This window comes from Suricata suricatta, chromosome 8, assembly GCF_006229205.1.
Source record: "Suricata suricatta isolate VVHF042 chromosome 8, meerkat_22Aug2017_6uvM2_HiC, whole genome shotgun sequence".
Classification (NCBI taxonomy): domain Eukaryota; kingdom Metazoa; phylum Chordata; class Mammalia; order Carnivora; family Herpestidae; genus Suricata; species Suricata suricatta.
This window is the reverse complement of record NC_043707.1, coordinates 68,969,743-68,985,433: the sequence shown is the minus strand read 5'-3', so window position 1 is coordinate 68,985,433 and position 15,691 is coordinate 68,969,743. Positions and strand designations below refer to the sequence as shown.

The following is a 15,691-nucleotide window of genomic DNA, read 5'->3' as shown; positions in this document are numbered from 1 at the left end:
ATGAGTATCTGCTTCTCCATAGTTACACACAGATGTCAACAAAATTACTGACAAATGCAGAGTATACTCAAAGCTCTACCACATACACTGATACAGAGACATGCTTAGGGACAAAGGTGACTCACGGTTCCCAGTAACAATGATTCCCTCTCGTAGGGTCTTGGTCTTTGTATGAGTGAAAATATAGGTACAGAATTTGTCTGATTGCTCCCGGAAACTACTGTCCAGCTGGTCTTCTGGCACATTCTCAAGACAGGATAGGAGATTTCTGTAATTTGTAGGCCGGTCAAAGACAAAGCACTTCCGTTTTGGGAAGAACTGCCTGATACATTCTCTGGCCATGTTGGAATTTTGGATTTTGGGATTTGTTCCTGCAAAGGTGGAAAAAAATTGGTCACTGAAAGGCAGCCTTCAGGTATAGGGGTGAGGACTTCACTTCCAGGAATTTTTGCCTCATTGTAGCTCCTATGCCAGTAAATCTCCTTTATTCTAATCATGTGTTTTGCAAATCAACCTTGGGCTGACTTACCAAAGTTAAGAAAAATTCCTTGGACAGAATTAAAAGTCAAGGAAGTACTTCAGGAGAGAAAGGAGAGGCTTTCATCCCAAAAGAAGAATCTTAGCATAGTTTCCTTAGCATTTTTATGGAGTCCTATGGAATAAATATTTAATGATTCATTAAAAAAAGAAGAGTCAGAGGCCCAGAAATATAGAGAACAAACTGGTGGCTGCAGAAAGGATGGGGGTTGGGGAAATGAGCAAAATGGTTGAAGAGGAGTGGGAGGTATAGGCTTCATGTTACGGAATGAAGAAGTCATGGGAATGAAAGGCACAGCAAAGGGAATATAGTCCATGGCGCTGTAATAGTGTTGTATGGTGATAGATGGTAGCTGCACTTGTGGTGAGCACAGTATAATAGATAGAGCTGTCACATCACCATGGTTTACACCTGTAACTAATGTAACAAAATGTAAAATTTACTAATGTAAAAAAAAAAAAAGGGTCAGAGGTACTTTTCTGATCTTATTATTCCTATGGCAAAAATGAAATAATAGACCTTGGGACACTTGGGTGGCTCAGTCAGTTGAGCATCCAACTTCAGCTCAGGTCATAGTCTCACAATTCATGAGTTCAAATCCTGCAACAGTCTCTGTTGTCAGTATAGAACCCAGTTCAGATTTTCTGTCCCTCCTCTCTCTGCCCCTTCCCTGCTTGCTCACTTTCAAAAATAAATAAACATAAAAAAAAGAAATATGGGCCTTGAAATGATGCCAGAGCAAAAGGTTAACATTTTTCTGGGGAAATGTCAGGAAGAAAATAGATGATAGCCATGTCAGTAAAGAAAACTTTTATAAGCAGAAGCCAAAATCATTATCATACCACAAATATGTTTAGAGATTCCTGTAACTGAAATCTCTAAAGTATACATCAATCCAAATGTAATTTGAGACCTCATCATTTCCCTATAAAAGACTAATTCAGACTTCATAGAACAATTACAGAGCAACTCTGTGGCACATATCAGCTGTTTAATAAAAGAATTAATGAATAAAAATTGGATATTCCCTATAGATGCCTTCTGTTATCCACTCTGATAAATACAATGCATGTAACAAATTCATAATATTAAAATAGTATATTGTGTAAGGCTACAAAATGAAAAGGATGATGTTATAAAGAAGATAACATGAAGGACTGACAATTTTACTGGAAAGGTATGTCAACAGTTTCTTTTGAATCTATTAGTGTAGAAAATACACTTTCTGTGAAGAATATAACTCTCTTGGCACTAGTAAAATATATTTTACTATTAGAATATTTAAATTACTATATTACCATTACTATTGACATACATTTCAAAAATAAGGTATTAATTTCATTGTGATGTTGTCTAACAACTTGCAATCTGATGAGCTTTTTTTTAAAATAAAGAACAGGAAGAACACTTAATAAGTCACAGACATATGTGGGCCTCAAAAAATTATAGCACTGATTGTAATCTGGTTATTTTTTTCATGGCATTAATTAGCATTAAGTTATCTGATCCAATATGGAGTCCTAAATTTCTTAAGGGACCTTAAGCTCCAATTGCTGGAGATTGTAAAGTAGTAATAACCCACAAAACCCAATCACCATTAGCAATGGCTTCAATTCAAACTCAAATAACTATGTCAAATGCTGAATGACAGGGCTCAGCTGATCCCACCCATTAAAAAACCTTCCACCATTTAAGCCATACTCTGAGACCTGGAAGCAGCTTCAAGGCGTCCTCCAGGTACTCATCTTCAGTTACGGAGTGTCCATTTATCTTCATTTCCAATGTGAAATCTCGTAAAGCCCAAATAAAATCTGGAAAGAAACTCACAAACTTGGCAGAGTCCTCTACCCCATTGTACTCTGAGGAGGACTTTGCCCTGACTAGCTGTGTTAGTTCAGTCATATAGCTGTAGGAACTTAGCTAAGGAAAAAGTACTTTACACCACAATTTCCAGATATCAGATAGCAATAAATTCTATAAACACTAATTTATGTTCTAGGTCTCCCCTCTCCCCCTTCTTTAACCATGACAATTAAGTCACACAAAAGATGACAGTCTCAGTTGCCATTCCTGTAAATTTAATAAAACTTGGTGGTTTGGTGCCTGGAAGGATACTACAGCTGCTCCAGGGCCTGGTGGTTGATGGTGCCCAAGCTGTTGTAGATCAAGGTGCTGCTCAGAAGCACAGTCAGGGCAAAGATCCAGGAGTCATTCTTAAGGTCTTCCTGAAAAGCACATTAGACAAGGGACTTAGAAGGCTGCTCTTTATTCATTCATTTATTCACTCATTCAGGTTTTCATTCATTATTTTGTCACTAAGTAAGGCAAAGAATACAAGTTTTGAAGACAATTATAAATTCAACCTCATTTTCAATATATAGTCCCTTCTCAGAGCTTCAGTAACTTAGCTATTAAAGGAAGTGAATGACATTGTCAACATGTGAAGAATGTTTAAATGTCTAGAAGATAGCAGGTATACAATAATGTGAGAAATTATTCCTCTAACAAAGTTCTCTTCATATTTTCTATACTTGCAACACAAATGTTGTTCAAAAACTACTCTTTAGGCACCTAAAAGTGCCAGACACTGCATTTGTATGGACAGATGGTTGAAGGGACAGATGTCAACATATAAAAGTAACCAAGATTATAATCCCTTGCATGGAAACAAATATTGTGCAACTTCAGAGCAAGAAGTGACAATATGTGCCAGGGATATGATGGCTATATAGTGAAAACTGGTGCATTTCAAAGAGTTGATAGAATGTGGACATGTAGATTTGAAGGGATCATGCAGCTTGCCAAAGCAGAATTATTAGAAAGTGCAGATCCTGAAAAACTGTTAAAAGTTACTTCTGTTTGACTGAAGCAATGGGTAGAGGTGCAGATATGGAAGACAAAGCTGGAAACAAGATTCAGGGGAAGACCTGATGTTCTCTGAAGATCAAAAAAACAGGGTCAGACATCTCAAATCACTTCACAGTTCTAGTGTCAGCCATTGGTTCTGCTGTCACCAGCAGTTTACAGTGTGGTATATTTTGTTGCCTTGTACAAATGTGGTATCTGGATTCTATGCTTACCAGACTTGATCTAGAAGACTGGAAAACATTTTTATATTTTTGGGAAAAGTTATTTCTTCAAGTCCTTACTTTATTATCCCTAAAACTAATCATATATATATATATATTTAAAGCAGAACTTGAGTCAAAAAAAAAAAAAAACCAACAAAAACAAACAATCCAGTTAAATCTCAGGATAATCATTTTGGCTTTATTTTGTATTTTTTGCATTTTCTTTTTCTTTTTTAAAATATATCTTAGTTAACAACAGAATATTGGTTTCAGAATTAGAACTCAGTGATTCATCACTTACATACAATGTGCTCATCCCAATAAGTGCTCTCCTCAATGCGCATCACCCATTTAGCCCATTTTCTATCCACCACCTTCCATCAACCCTCAATTTGTTCTCTATCATTAAGAGTCTCCTGTGGATTGTGGGACACCCTGGGTACCTCAGGTGGTTAAGCACCTGACTTTGGTTCAGGTCATGATCTCAGTTTATGAGCTTGATCCCTGCAGAGCCTGGACCCTACTTCAGATTCTCTCTCTCTCTCTCTCTCTCTCTCTCTCTCTCTCTCTCTCTCTCTCTCTCTCTCTCTCCCTCTCTCTCTCTCTCTCTCTCTCTCTCTCTGTGTGTGTCTCTGTCTCTGTCTCTCCACTGCTCCCATTCTGTTTCTCTTTCAAAAATAAATATTTTAAAAAAGGACTTGTGGTTTGTTAACCTTCCTTCTCTTCCCCCACCCCTTCCTATATGTTCATCTGTTTTGTTTCTTAAATTCCACATCTGAGTGAAATCATATTTGTCTTTCTCAGATTGAATTAATTCTCTTAGCGTAATACATTCTAGCTCCATCCACATCATTGCAAATAGGAAGATTTCCCTTTTTGATGACTAAGTAACATTCCTGTGTGTGTGTGTACTTTATCTTTATCTTTATTTTTATCTTTATCTTTATCTATTCTTCTGTTGGTAGACATGTAGGCTTTCTCCCTTGTTTGGCTATTGTTGATAATATTGCAATAAACATTGTACCCCTTTGAATCTGTATTTTTGTATCCTTTCAGTAAACACCTAATAGTGCAATTGCTAGATTATAAGGTAGTTCTATTTTCAGTTTTTTAAGGTAGTTCTATTTTTAGTTTTTTTGGGGAACCTCTACACTGTTCTCCCGAGTGGCTGCACCAGTTTTCACTCCCACCAACAGTGCAAGAGGGTTCCCCTTTCTCTGCACCCTCACCAACACCTGGCATTGTTTCTTGTTATTAATTTTAGCCATTCTGACAGGTGTGAGGTGGCATCTCATTGTGGTTTTGATTTGTATTTCCCTAATGATGAGTGATATTGAGCATGTTTTCATGTGTCTGTTAGCCAGCTGGATGTTTTCTTTGGAAAAGTGTCTATTCATGTCTTCTGCCCATTTCCTAACTGGCTTGTTTGTTTTTTGGGTGTTGAGTTAGGTAAGTTCTTTATATATTTTGGATACTAACCCTTTATCAGATATGTCATGTGCAAATATCTTCTCTCATTCCATAGGTGGCCTTTTAATTTTGTTGATTGTTTCCTTTGCTGTGCAGAAGCTTTGTATCTTGAAGTCCCAACAGTTGATGTTTGCCTTGTTTCCCTTGCCTTCAGTGATGTATCTAGTAAGAAGTTGCTGAAGCCGAGATCAAAGTAATTGTTGCCTGTTTTCTGCTCTACAATTTTGAAGGTTTCCTGTCTCACATTAAAAATTTTTTTTAATGTTTTTAATTTATTTTTGAGAGACAGAGAGAGACAGCGTGAGCAGGGGAGGGTCAGAGAGAGAGAGGGAGATACAGAATCTGAAGCAGACTCCAGGCTCTGAGCCAGCTGCCAGCACAGAGCCTGACATGGGGCTCGAACCCACAACCATGAGATCATGACCTGAGCCAAAGCTGGACACTTAACTGACTGAGCCACCCAGGCACCCCTCCTATCTCACATTTAGGTCTTTCATCCATTTTGAATTTATTTTTTGGGTACAGTGTAGGAAAGTGGTCCAGTTTCATTTTTCTGCATGTTGTCCAGTTTTTCCAACAGCATTGGTTGAAGAGGCTGTCTTTTTTCCATTGGATATTCTTTCCTGCTTTGTCAAAAATGAGTTGACCATATAGTTGTGGGTCCATTTCTGGATTTCCTATTCTGTTCCAATGATCTAGGTGTCTGTTTTTGTGCCAGTACTGTACTTTCTTGATGACTACAGCTTTGTAATATAGCTTGAAATCCAGGAATGTGATGCCTCCAGTTTTGTTTTTCTTTTTCAGAATTACTTTGGCTATTCATGGTCTTGGTGGTTCCATACAAATTTTAGGTTTGTTTGATCTAGCTCTGCAAAAAAGCTGGTGTTATTTTCATAGGAATTGCATTAAATCTGTAGATTGCTTTGAGTAGTGTAGACTTTTTAACAAGGTTTTTTTTCTTCTAATCCATGAGCATGGAATGCTTTTCCATTTCTTTGTGTCCTCTTCAATATCTTTCATAAATCTTCTATAGTTTTCAGAGTACAGAACTTTATCTCTTTAGTTAGGTTTATTCCTTGTTTTCTTATTGCTTTTGATACAATTGTAAATGGGATTGTTTCCTTAATTCCTTTGCCTGCTGCTTCATTATTGGTGCTTCATTATTTTTGTTTTCTGACTGCTGAGGCTAAGACTTGCAGAACTATGTTAAATAGTAATGGTGGGAGTGGACATCTTTGTCTTGTTCCTGACTGTAGGTGAAAGGCTCTCAGTTTTCCCCCATTGACAATATATGACTTCTATGATGTTGAGGTTATTGATATGGTGTATCACACTAATTGATTCACAAATACAGAACCAGCCCTTCAGCCCAGGAATAAATCCCACTTGATTGTGGTGAATAATTATCTTAATGTACTGTTAAATTTGACTTGCTAGTATCTTGTTGAGAATTTTAAAATCCAGATTCACCAGAGATATTGGTCTGTAATTCTCCTTTTTAGTGGGGTTTTTTGTCTGGTTTTGGAATTAAGGTAATGCTGGCTCCACAAAATGAATCTGGAAGCTTTCCTTCCAGTTCTATTGTTTGGAACAGTTTGAGAAGAGTAAGTATTAACTCTTCTCCCCTCCTCCCTCCCTTTCCTCCTTTGGTATTAACTCTTCTTTAAATGTTTTGTAGAATTCCCCTGGAAAGTCATCTGGTCCAGGACTCTTGTTTTTTGAAAACTGATTCAATTTCTTTACTGGTTATCGGTCTGTTCAAATTTCCTATTCTTTCCTATTTTAGATATGGGAATTTGTGAGTTTATAGGAATGTCCATTTCTTCCAGATTTCCCAGTTTGTTGACCTATCATTTTCCAAAGTATTCTCTTATTTGTTTGTATTTGGTGTTGGTTGTTATCTCTCCTCTCTTATTTGTGATTTTATCTATTTGGAACCTCTCTCTTTTCTTTTTGAGAAACCTGGCTAGAGGTTTATCAATTTTGTTTATTCTTTCAAAGAACTAGCTCTTAGTTTCATTGATCTGTTCTACTGGTTGTTTTTGTTTTGTTTTGTTTCTGTATCATTTATACCTGCTCCAATCTTTAATATTTTCCTTTTTCCGCTGGCTTTAGGCTTTATTTGCTGTTCCTTTAGCTTGAAGCTCCTTTAGCTTGAAGTTTAGATTGAGTATTTGGGACCTTTCTTGTTTATTGAGATAGTCCTGAATTACAGTACACTCTTCTCTTAGGACCACCTTTGCTGTATCCCAAAGGGTTTGTACTGTCATGTTTTAATTTTCATTTGCTTCCATGTATTTTTTAAATTTCTTCTATAATTTCCTGGTTAATTCATTCTCTAGTAGGATTTTCTTTAACTTCCATGTATTTAAGGGCCTCCCAAATTTTTACTTGTGGTTGACTTTAAGTTTCATAGCATTGTGATCTGAAAATATGCATGATATGATCTTGTTATTTTTGTACCTATTGAGGGCTGATTTGTGTCCCAGTATGTGATCTATTTTGGAGAATGTTCCATGTGCACTTGAGAAGAATGTATATTCTGCTGCTTTTGAATGAAATTTTCTGAATAGATCTAGTCATCCAGTCCAATTCAGTGTGTCATTCTAAGCCATTGTTGCTTGTTGATTTCCTGTTTATATGATCTGTCCATTCCTGTAAGTGGGGTATTAAATCCCCCTATTATTGTATTATTATCAATGAGTTTCTCTATGTTTGTAATTAATTATTTATATATAATGGGTGCTTTCAATTCGGGGCATAAATATTTATAATTGTTAAATGTTCTTGATGGATAGATCCCTTAATTATGATATAATGCCCTTTATCTCTTGTTACAGTCTTTGTTTTAAAATCTAGTTTGTCTGATATAAGGATAGCTGCTCCAGCTTTCTTTTGACACCCAGTAGTATGATAGATAGCTTTCCATCCCCTCATTTTCAATCTGCAGGTGTCTTTGGGCCTAAAAATGAGTCTCTTATATGCAGTATATAGATGGATCTTGTTTGTTTATTTTTTAATCCATTCTGATACCCTGTAGTTTTTGATTGGTGCATTTAGTCCATTTTCATTCAGAGTGATTACTGAAAGATATGAATTTAGTGCCACTGTGTTATACTATAGAGTTGGTGTTTCTAGTGATGTTCTTTGGTCCTACAATTTGTAGTCTTTGTTGCTTTGGTCTTCTTTTCTTTTTATCCTCCACTGAAAGAGTCCTCCTTAAAATTTCTTGCAGGGTTGGTTTAGTGGTCACAAACTCTTTAAGTTTTTGTCTGTCTGGAAACTCTTTATCTCTCCTTCTATTCTGAATGACAGCCTTGCTGGATAAAGAATCCTTGTCTTCATATTTCATTTTGGTTTTATGCTTAAGTTATTATTGAGAACTTTAAAGCTAAGCACAAAATCTCTAAATACTTTCTCCCCACAATTGTGGAAACCAGATATTTACCATTGCTACTTGAATATAGACTCAGAATAATGTAAAATAAGGAGAAACAATTTGTTATACTTAATATTTAAAAACAAAATACTAAGATTATCTCAGGTAAAATTACTTCTGTGTGTCAAAATCATTCTTTTATAGAAGTTAGAGAAGAGGTAATCTCCCAAACCAGAGATTTTAACTAAAACCCTTCATCAATGCTTCTGGTGTAGTTGAAGCTTTGTCTGAAGAGGATTTAAATAAATTATTTTACTGAAACCCTATTTAACAGCTCCCACTTCTAACTCCATCAATTCCACATACTTGAACTGGTAGTTCCCACAGGCCTCACGGATTACAGTTTAGACATTATCTCTTCCAGGAATCTTTCTCCAAGTCACATGACTGGATTAGCTCCTACATCTATGCATGGCGTCCTGTACTGGTCACATTGTGTACATGCTCTTTCCCTCGCTAGGCTCTCACCATTTGCTTTATTTACGGTAGTGTCTGTAGTACTTAGCACAGAGCCCTGAAATTCAGCTATTTGGTTAAATAGTTATTAAACTGTATGTTTATCCAACTATTAAAAGATATTGTTGTAATATACCCAAATATTTGAGCTGACCAAGGAATTAATGGAGCTTCTTCCATGGGAAAAATAATGTAGTCTCATATTCATAATTGGGTTTATAGCTTGCAGTAATACTTAACGTAATTCGAATTGAGGTGGCAAATGAAGTACAGTCAAGAGCAGATTCCCTCGTGACTTTTCCTTACCCTTTCCAAGTTACCTAGACCCTCAGTGTCCAGAAGGACCAGCGTATGGTTCGGCTTAGAGGGGTGGGGTTCACACCACATCCAAATGCCCTTGGTTTTAGGCTTCACTGTGGAACCCATGGAGAAGCCTGAAAGAGAAGAGGGGAAAGCAACATGGATGTAGGAGGATCCTTAGAGTTTAGTGGACTGAGGTTCAACACCTAGTGAGGCTGATCAAGAAAGATGGTAGGATATTTGGAAAACAATGGCTGCATGATCTACATGGAAAGAAATGACTAATGACTAATGGGACCAGAGGAAGATTCTCCTAAAAATCAGTAAGAACTAAATAAGGCAACTCAATTACAATTTTTAAAAAGACTTGAGTAGGCATTTAACAAAATAGGAAATACAAATGGCATATAATATGTGAAAGGGTGCTCAATCTTATTTATAGTGAGGCTCATGACATACAACCAAACAGTCATCACAGCAGTGAAAGTTAAACAGTTTTTCTTAGGACTTGGGAATTCTTAATTGCTGCTAGTAAATATGTAGCTTGAAGAGAGAGCTGAAAAAGCCATTGATATTATCTGGAAATCCCGAGGAAAGTCACACTTTTTTGACACAGAGATTCCATTTCAGGATATATTATATAACAGAAATATGTGTACATATTCATTCTGTTCATAAAAAAGAAAAGATACTATAAAATTTAATCTATTTGAGACCACTTTAAAATCAAGCCAAGATAAAGTGTGCTTCAGAAATGCAAACATAGACTGGGGCACCTGGGTGGCTCAGTCAGTTAAGCGTCCGACTTTGTTTCGGTTTATGATCTTATGTTTACAAGTTTGAGCCCTTTGCTGGGCTCTGTGCTGGGCAGCCTGGAGCCTGTCTCAGGTTCTGTGTCTTACTCTCTCTCCTCCTTTCCCGCTCATGCTTTTTCTTTCAAAAATAAATAAAAACATTTAAAAAATTTTTAATGCAAACATAGACTATAAAACTGTTTTTTAAAAGTAAGGGAAGAAGTATTATGAAAATCAAAATATTGCTTAGCACTAGTGAGAATGTGAAAGGGTATGACTTAGGCCTTTGGGTATCAACAATGATTTATTTTTTTACTCAAGTCATTATCACACAGGTGTTCACTTTATTTATTTTATTGTACATTGTGTTTTAGGCACTCTTATGTATGTGTTATAGTTTACATATTTGAAAAGACTAAGAAAAGAGAGAGAAGGAGTTACAATTTATAAAAATTTGCTATGACATCGAGCAGAAAAATAAAGTGATAGCTCTATGGAGATTCAGAATAAAAAAGATTTTCCCTTTTTCCCTTCCTTCCTTTTCCTCTACTTTCAAAAACAGGATATACTAAACTAAATTTGAAGCTTCTTGCAATGACATTATAGTTTTGGCAAAAATGATGCAGGGGAAAGAAATAAAGTAGTCGCAGAAGCTGAACTTGTGAACAGAAGAGTGAATGGAATCCAGAGGATTAGTGAGGTTGGTCTTTGATAGGGTATGGAAAATGGTTCTTCATTATTGGAGACGGGAGGCTTTATGGACAGATGGAGTAGAGGTTGTTAATTAGATGATAAATATAAAATACAAATTTTCTTCCTTGGGCAGAATCTGTCTTTTCCCTAAGATGGTATCGGAAGAGGCCAACCTGCACTATTACTGGTGCCAAGCAAATGGCCCCGATCCCAAACAACACTCACCATGTTTCTGTCCTGCCAGACGGTTCATCAGGTAGGATTTTCCTGTCCGGTATAGCCCTACAATGCCCACCACCACCACAGGCTGAGAAATCTTGTTAAGAATCCATAATGCTTTTGGATTCAGGCTCAGCTGCTCTTCCTGGTTTTCCACTAGACAAATGGGTGCCATCATGATGGGTTCAGCTGCCATGGTAACCTGCAACCCAGAAGAGTCTCTCAGTAGTATGGAAGATCCCAAAGTCATCTTTAATGGTTATTCAAGGAACATGCATATTTACTTCATACTTTTTGTACATTTCAAAGGGAAAAGTATATAGCCTGGAATTGGCAAATCACAGACCTCTTCCTCCAGCATACCCATAATCCCTAGTGAAATCAATGATGGCACAAACATATTACTTGTCTCCAATGAGTCAGTTCTCTAAAAATAGTAGTCTTGTTCATGAATCCCTCTGCATGAAAAGCTTTGGTAAAAATGAAAAATCCCTGAAATATAAAGAATTTTATCTTTTCTTACGAGATAAAATAATGGCACTACAGAACTTAAGCCAGAAGACTGGTAGAGGCTTTATGGTCAGTCAGTGGCAAAAATAGGAGGTGAATAGTGATCTCATTATACTACCTACTCCAAAGACTTACCTGTCAGAATTAACTTCCTCAAATATACGTTTAAAAATATGTAAGTTTATTTTTTTAATTTATTTTTGAGAGACAGAGACAGTGTGAGCAGGAGAGTGTCAGAGAGAGAGAGAGACACAGAGAATCTGAAGCAGGCTCCAGGCTCTGAGCTAGCTGTCAGCACAGAGCCTGGCACAGGGCTCAAACCCATGAACTGTGAGATCATGACCTGAGCCGAAGCCAGATGCTTAACCGACTGAGCCACCCAGGTGCCCCTAAAAATATGTAAGTTTCTTGATGGAGAAACTGCAAGAGTTCAGAACAGATAGCATGATCTGAACAGATACTGTTTTTCCTGCATCATCTTCAAGCCACCAATCTATTTCCAGACCAACTCATTTATTTACAGGATGTGTGTCTCATAGAAAACTTCAGTTCATCTCACATTTTGTAAAAGGCATAACTTTGACATCCAGTCTAATTTATGACATAATTCATTACCTAAACATCTAATCCATTATACATTTGATAAACCTGATGCCATGCTCAATGCTGGGGATATAAAGATGGATAAGAGAGAGTCCCAACCTTCAAAGTGTCTTAGAATCTATATCAGTTATTAGGCTTTGGTTCATCTGTGAGCAACAGAAAAGCCCTAGAAAACCATTGGTTAAAACACTGAAAGTGTACTACTCTATCTCACAAGTATACAAAGATAAAGATTATATTTCACAAAGTCATCAGAGGCACTGGTTCCTTGTATTTCTTGCTTAACCATCTTTCCATCTTTTTTTAGAGGTGGTGGAGGGGCAGAGAGAGAGAGGAAGAGAAAGAATCTCAAGCATGCTCAATGCCCAGCATGGAACCTGACTTGGGGCTTGATCTTACAACTGGGAGATCATGACCTGAGCCAAAATCAAGAGCCAGATGCTCAACTGACTGAGCCACCCAGCCACCCTTGCTTAGCCACCTTTTAAAAATGCCACCTCATGGTATAAGCTGACTCACCATCACATGTGCCTTCTATCCAGCAAAAGAAGAAAACAGGAAGTAGGCGAGGTCACCTTTCTTCAAGGATATCTCCTGGATAACTGATCATGCACACATCACTTTAGCTCAGATTCCAGTTGCTGTGCTGTAATTATATCTCAAGGGCTTATGGTATATTGGAAAAGATAGGCAATAATCACTCATTGCAGCATAAGCAGAGAAATTCCATGATAGACATCTCCACAAGATGGTGTCCAAGTAAAAGAGGAGCCTGGGTGGATAACTGAGTGATATGAGAGAACGATGAAGAATGGAGGTCTTCCTTAAAGCAGAATAGAAATACTATTATAGTGACCAGAGGAAGATATGGTTCTAGGATTTATTTAACTGGAAGAAAAGGACATTTCTAGGCTTTATGTTTTATTTTTGTTTGTAGGCTTACAGAGAAACATACCAGTAGTGTGGATGCCTTAAGTTCTGTCCAGATCTGACAGAATCTCACATTGTGAGGAAGTTTGAAGATTTTCCTCTCAATGAGTGGAGAGTTTGGTAAGACAAAGAGACAGAGATCAGTCATAGAGCTTTGTCCCTTTATTTTTGCTGTGACAGTGTGGAACGACAGTGTTCCATACTGTTTCTAGCTCTCTGTCCAAGGTGGGGTTTCTCTGACAGTCATTCAGGCAGTCCTGGAGCCCACGAAGAAGACACTCTTGTGCACAGGAGGGAGGTACGCATACCATTCCTGTGCCATCATTGTGAACATGTGTAATACAAGCACAATCCTGTCTCATCTGGGACAGACTAATGCTGACACGTAACAATGACCCTCTTACCTTATTTGGGACACTAAATGAAACATCAAAGAGCAACTAAGCATAACTTCAGGAGAAGGAATGCTTTTTCATATACTTCTCAACATTCTATTTTGCCTCTACATTTTGTGAAATTAGACATTGTGCATTTATTTCCTGCAATAAACCAAAAATTATTAATTGCACAACAAATACTCATGGACTTTTAGTGTATAAAACAAAGCTGCCTGAAGGCATTGGTAATAGAGAGGGTGAGCTCCAGTACAAGTAATATTAGATATACTTTGTTGAGAGCCTGATTGTCTGGGTTCAAATACTGGATCCATTCTGTACCAGTTGTTGGACCACACAAAAGCCCCCAAAAAACAAAAAACACACACAAAAAACTTAATCTCTTTGTGCCTATTTCTTTTTTACTAGTATTCTCATAAGATTGGAACACTAATAGTGACCACATCACAGGTCACTGGGAGTATTAAATAATTCATGACATTTATGGCAACCTAAAACCATGTTTGGAACGTTGTAACCGCTACTTAAGTAAAACCAAGTATCTGAGAAGACAGAAAAGGTAGAATTCCAAATGCATGTGAGGGACCACTTGGACAGACACAGTGACATGTCTCTCAACCAGGAATGTGTGTGTGGCAGACACGGACAGAAAGCAGGACTGAGGTGTCCAAGCTAAGATGATTTTAAATCCAAATTAAATAAGTAGAATGATATAGTTCTATTAGATGTAGTTAGATGGTCAATGGTTCCCAAAAGTTCCTGTCTATAAGAATCATCCGAAGTAATGATAAAAATGTCCAAAATCTACATTCTGATGTAGTTTGTACATAGAACACACATTTATAAATAGTGCAAGATAAACAAACAAGCTTAAACCTTAGAATTATTTTAACAATCGAATAGCGTGAGACTGAATTACTCTATACATCTCTGCTGTAGCTACAGAATATTAACTATAACGAGCTCAATACGCAAGAGACAGCCTTCTGGGATAGAAGCCGTAGGAGACGTAAGGACCATCCTTGCTGTTTCCCCCGGCGCCCAGCAGGTGGCAGGCAGGACACAGAGGAGGAGGGAGGGACCTCAACGAGCGCCCCCCGCGGGAAGGGGTCGGGGTCGGTCCCGGTCCCCCAGCGGGAGGAAGGCTACAGACCCACTTTCCGCAGCCAGAGCGGCCCGCACGGGTCCTTTCCCCGCAACGGTCTCCGCCTGACGCCGGAGCAGGAGCAGCGCCTCCCGGGACCTTGCGCGCGCTGACGCACCCCCACCCCAGCGGCGCCCGGGTCGACGCGGACTCGTGGAGTGGAGCGAGCGAAGCGCCTCGCGCCGGCCTCCCGCTAAATTCCCGCGGGCGGCGCGGAGCCTGCGCCTGGGCCTGGTTGGTTTGTTGTTAGTCTGTTAGCCGAAACGTGCGCGGAAAGCTAAGTTTAAGAGCGAACTTACGTGGCGCTGGCGCTGCGGTCAAGGGACTAGTTCTCAGCAGCTCTCGCGCACTCCGCCAGCGTCTGGCTCCTCAGGAAACGAACTGTTCCCTTTGGAAGCAGGACAGCCGCCGGATATTACAGCCATGCAGGCATGGGTGGAGATGGGGAGGGCCGAAACCGAAAGCATTTGGGAATCGATTAGTGTGATACACCACATTAATAACCTCAACATCATAAAGGCCATATATTGTCAATGGGGGAAAACTGAGAGCCTTTCACCTACAGTCAGGAACAAGACATGTCCACTCTGACTGCGGGGGTCGTCGCCAGTTCCGCCGAGGCTGGAGAGCGCAGGGTGTGCGGCGACGCACGCGGCAGGTGCCTTCGGTGCCTGCGGCAGCGCAGAGAAGCCGGCACCGCCATGGGCGCACTGGGCTCCCAGTCCTCCACGGAGAGCCGGCGCTGCGGGCGCGAATGTGCGCGCGGGGCGGCCCGCGGCAGTCTCTCTGTGCGGCTCCCGGTCAGCAGATAGCTTTGGTGGTTTTGTTCTTTAATTTTTACTTGCTCTTTTCTTCCTACCTCCCTTTTATTTTTTTTATTTTTTTCTTTCATTAATTTTTATTTTATTTTTTTTACTTTATAAAGTTTCATATTTTTTTAACATATGCAATTATTTTCCATCATTTACAATACAGTAGTTACAATGACACTCCAAACAGAAAAGCAAAGTAAAAAATCAAAACCCCAACTTCTATTTCATGTAATTAGACTTATACAGAAATTAGAAGGTTAAGTAACAACTAGTTAATCACCTAATTTCACAGCTATCTGAAGTGGCAATCGTTATAT

At 38.6% G+C, this 15,691-nt stretch overlaps 1 protein-coding gene across 3 annotated transcripts in view; it reads right to left on the bottom strand.

The window, feature by feature from the left end:
* Positions 1 to 14,963, bottom strand: part of LOC115298397 (guanylate-binding protein 4-like) — a 38,857-nt gene extending 23,894 nt beyond the window's left edge. The window contains exons 1-7 of one of the 3 annotated variants that reach the window (XM_029947143.1): positions 14,862 to 14,934; positions 12,613 to 12,695; positions 10,987 to 11,182; positions 9,281 to 9,408; positions 2,654 to 2,763; positions 2,248 to 2,444; positions 126 to 371 (exon numbers count right to left, since the gene is read on the bottom strand). In XM_029947143.1, coding sequence (XP_029803003.1) covers positions 126 to 371; positions 2,248 to 2,444; positions 2,654 to 2,763; positions 9,281 to 9,408; positions 10,987 to 11,182; positions 12,613 to 12,615 — 880 coding nt within the window. In that variant the 5' untranslated portion in view covers positions 12,616 to 12,695; positions 14,862 to 14,934. Of the gene's footprint in view, positions 1 to 125; positions 372 to 2,247; positions 2,445 to 2,653; positions 2,764 to 9,280; positions 9,409 to 10,986; positions 11,183 to 12,612; positions 12,696 to 14,861 lie in introns of all 3 variants that reach the window. The other 2 variants (XM_029947144.1, XM_029947145.1) reach the window with 2 other exon arrangements.
* Between the last annotated feature and the right edge of the window lie 728 nt (positions 14,964 to 15,691).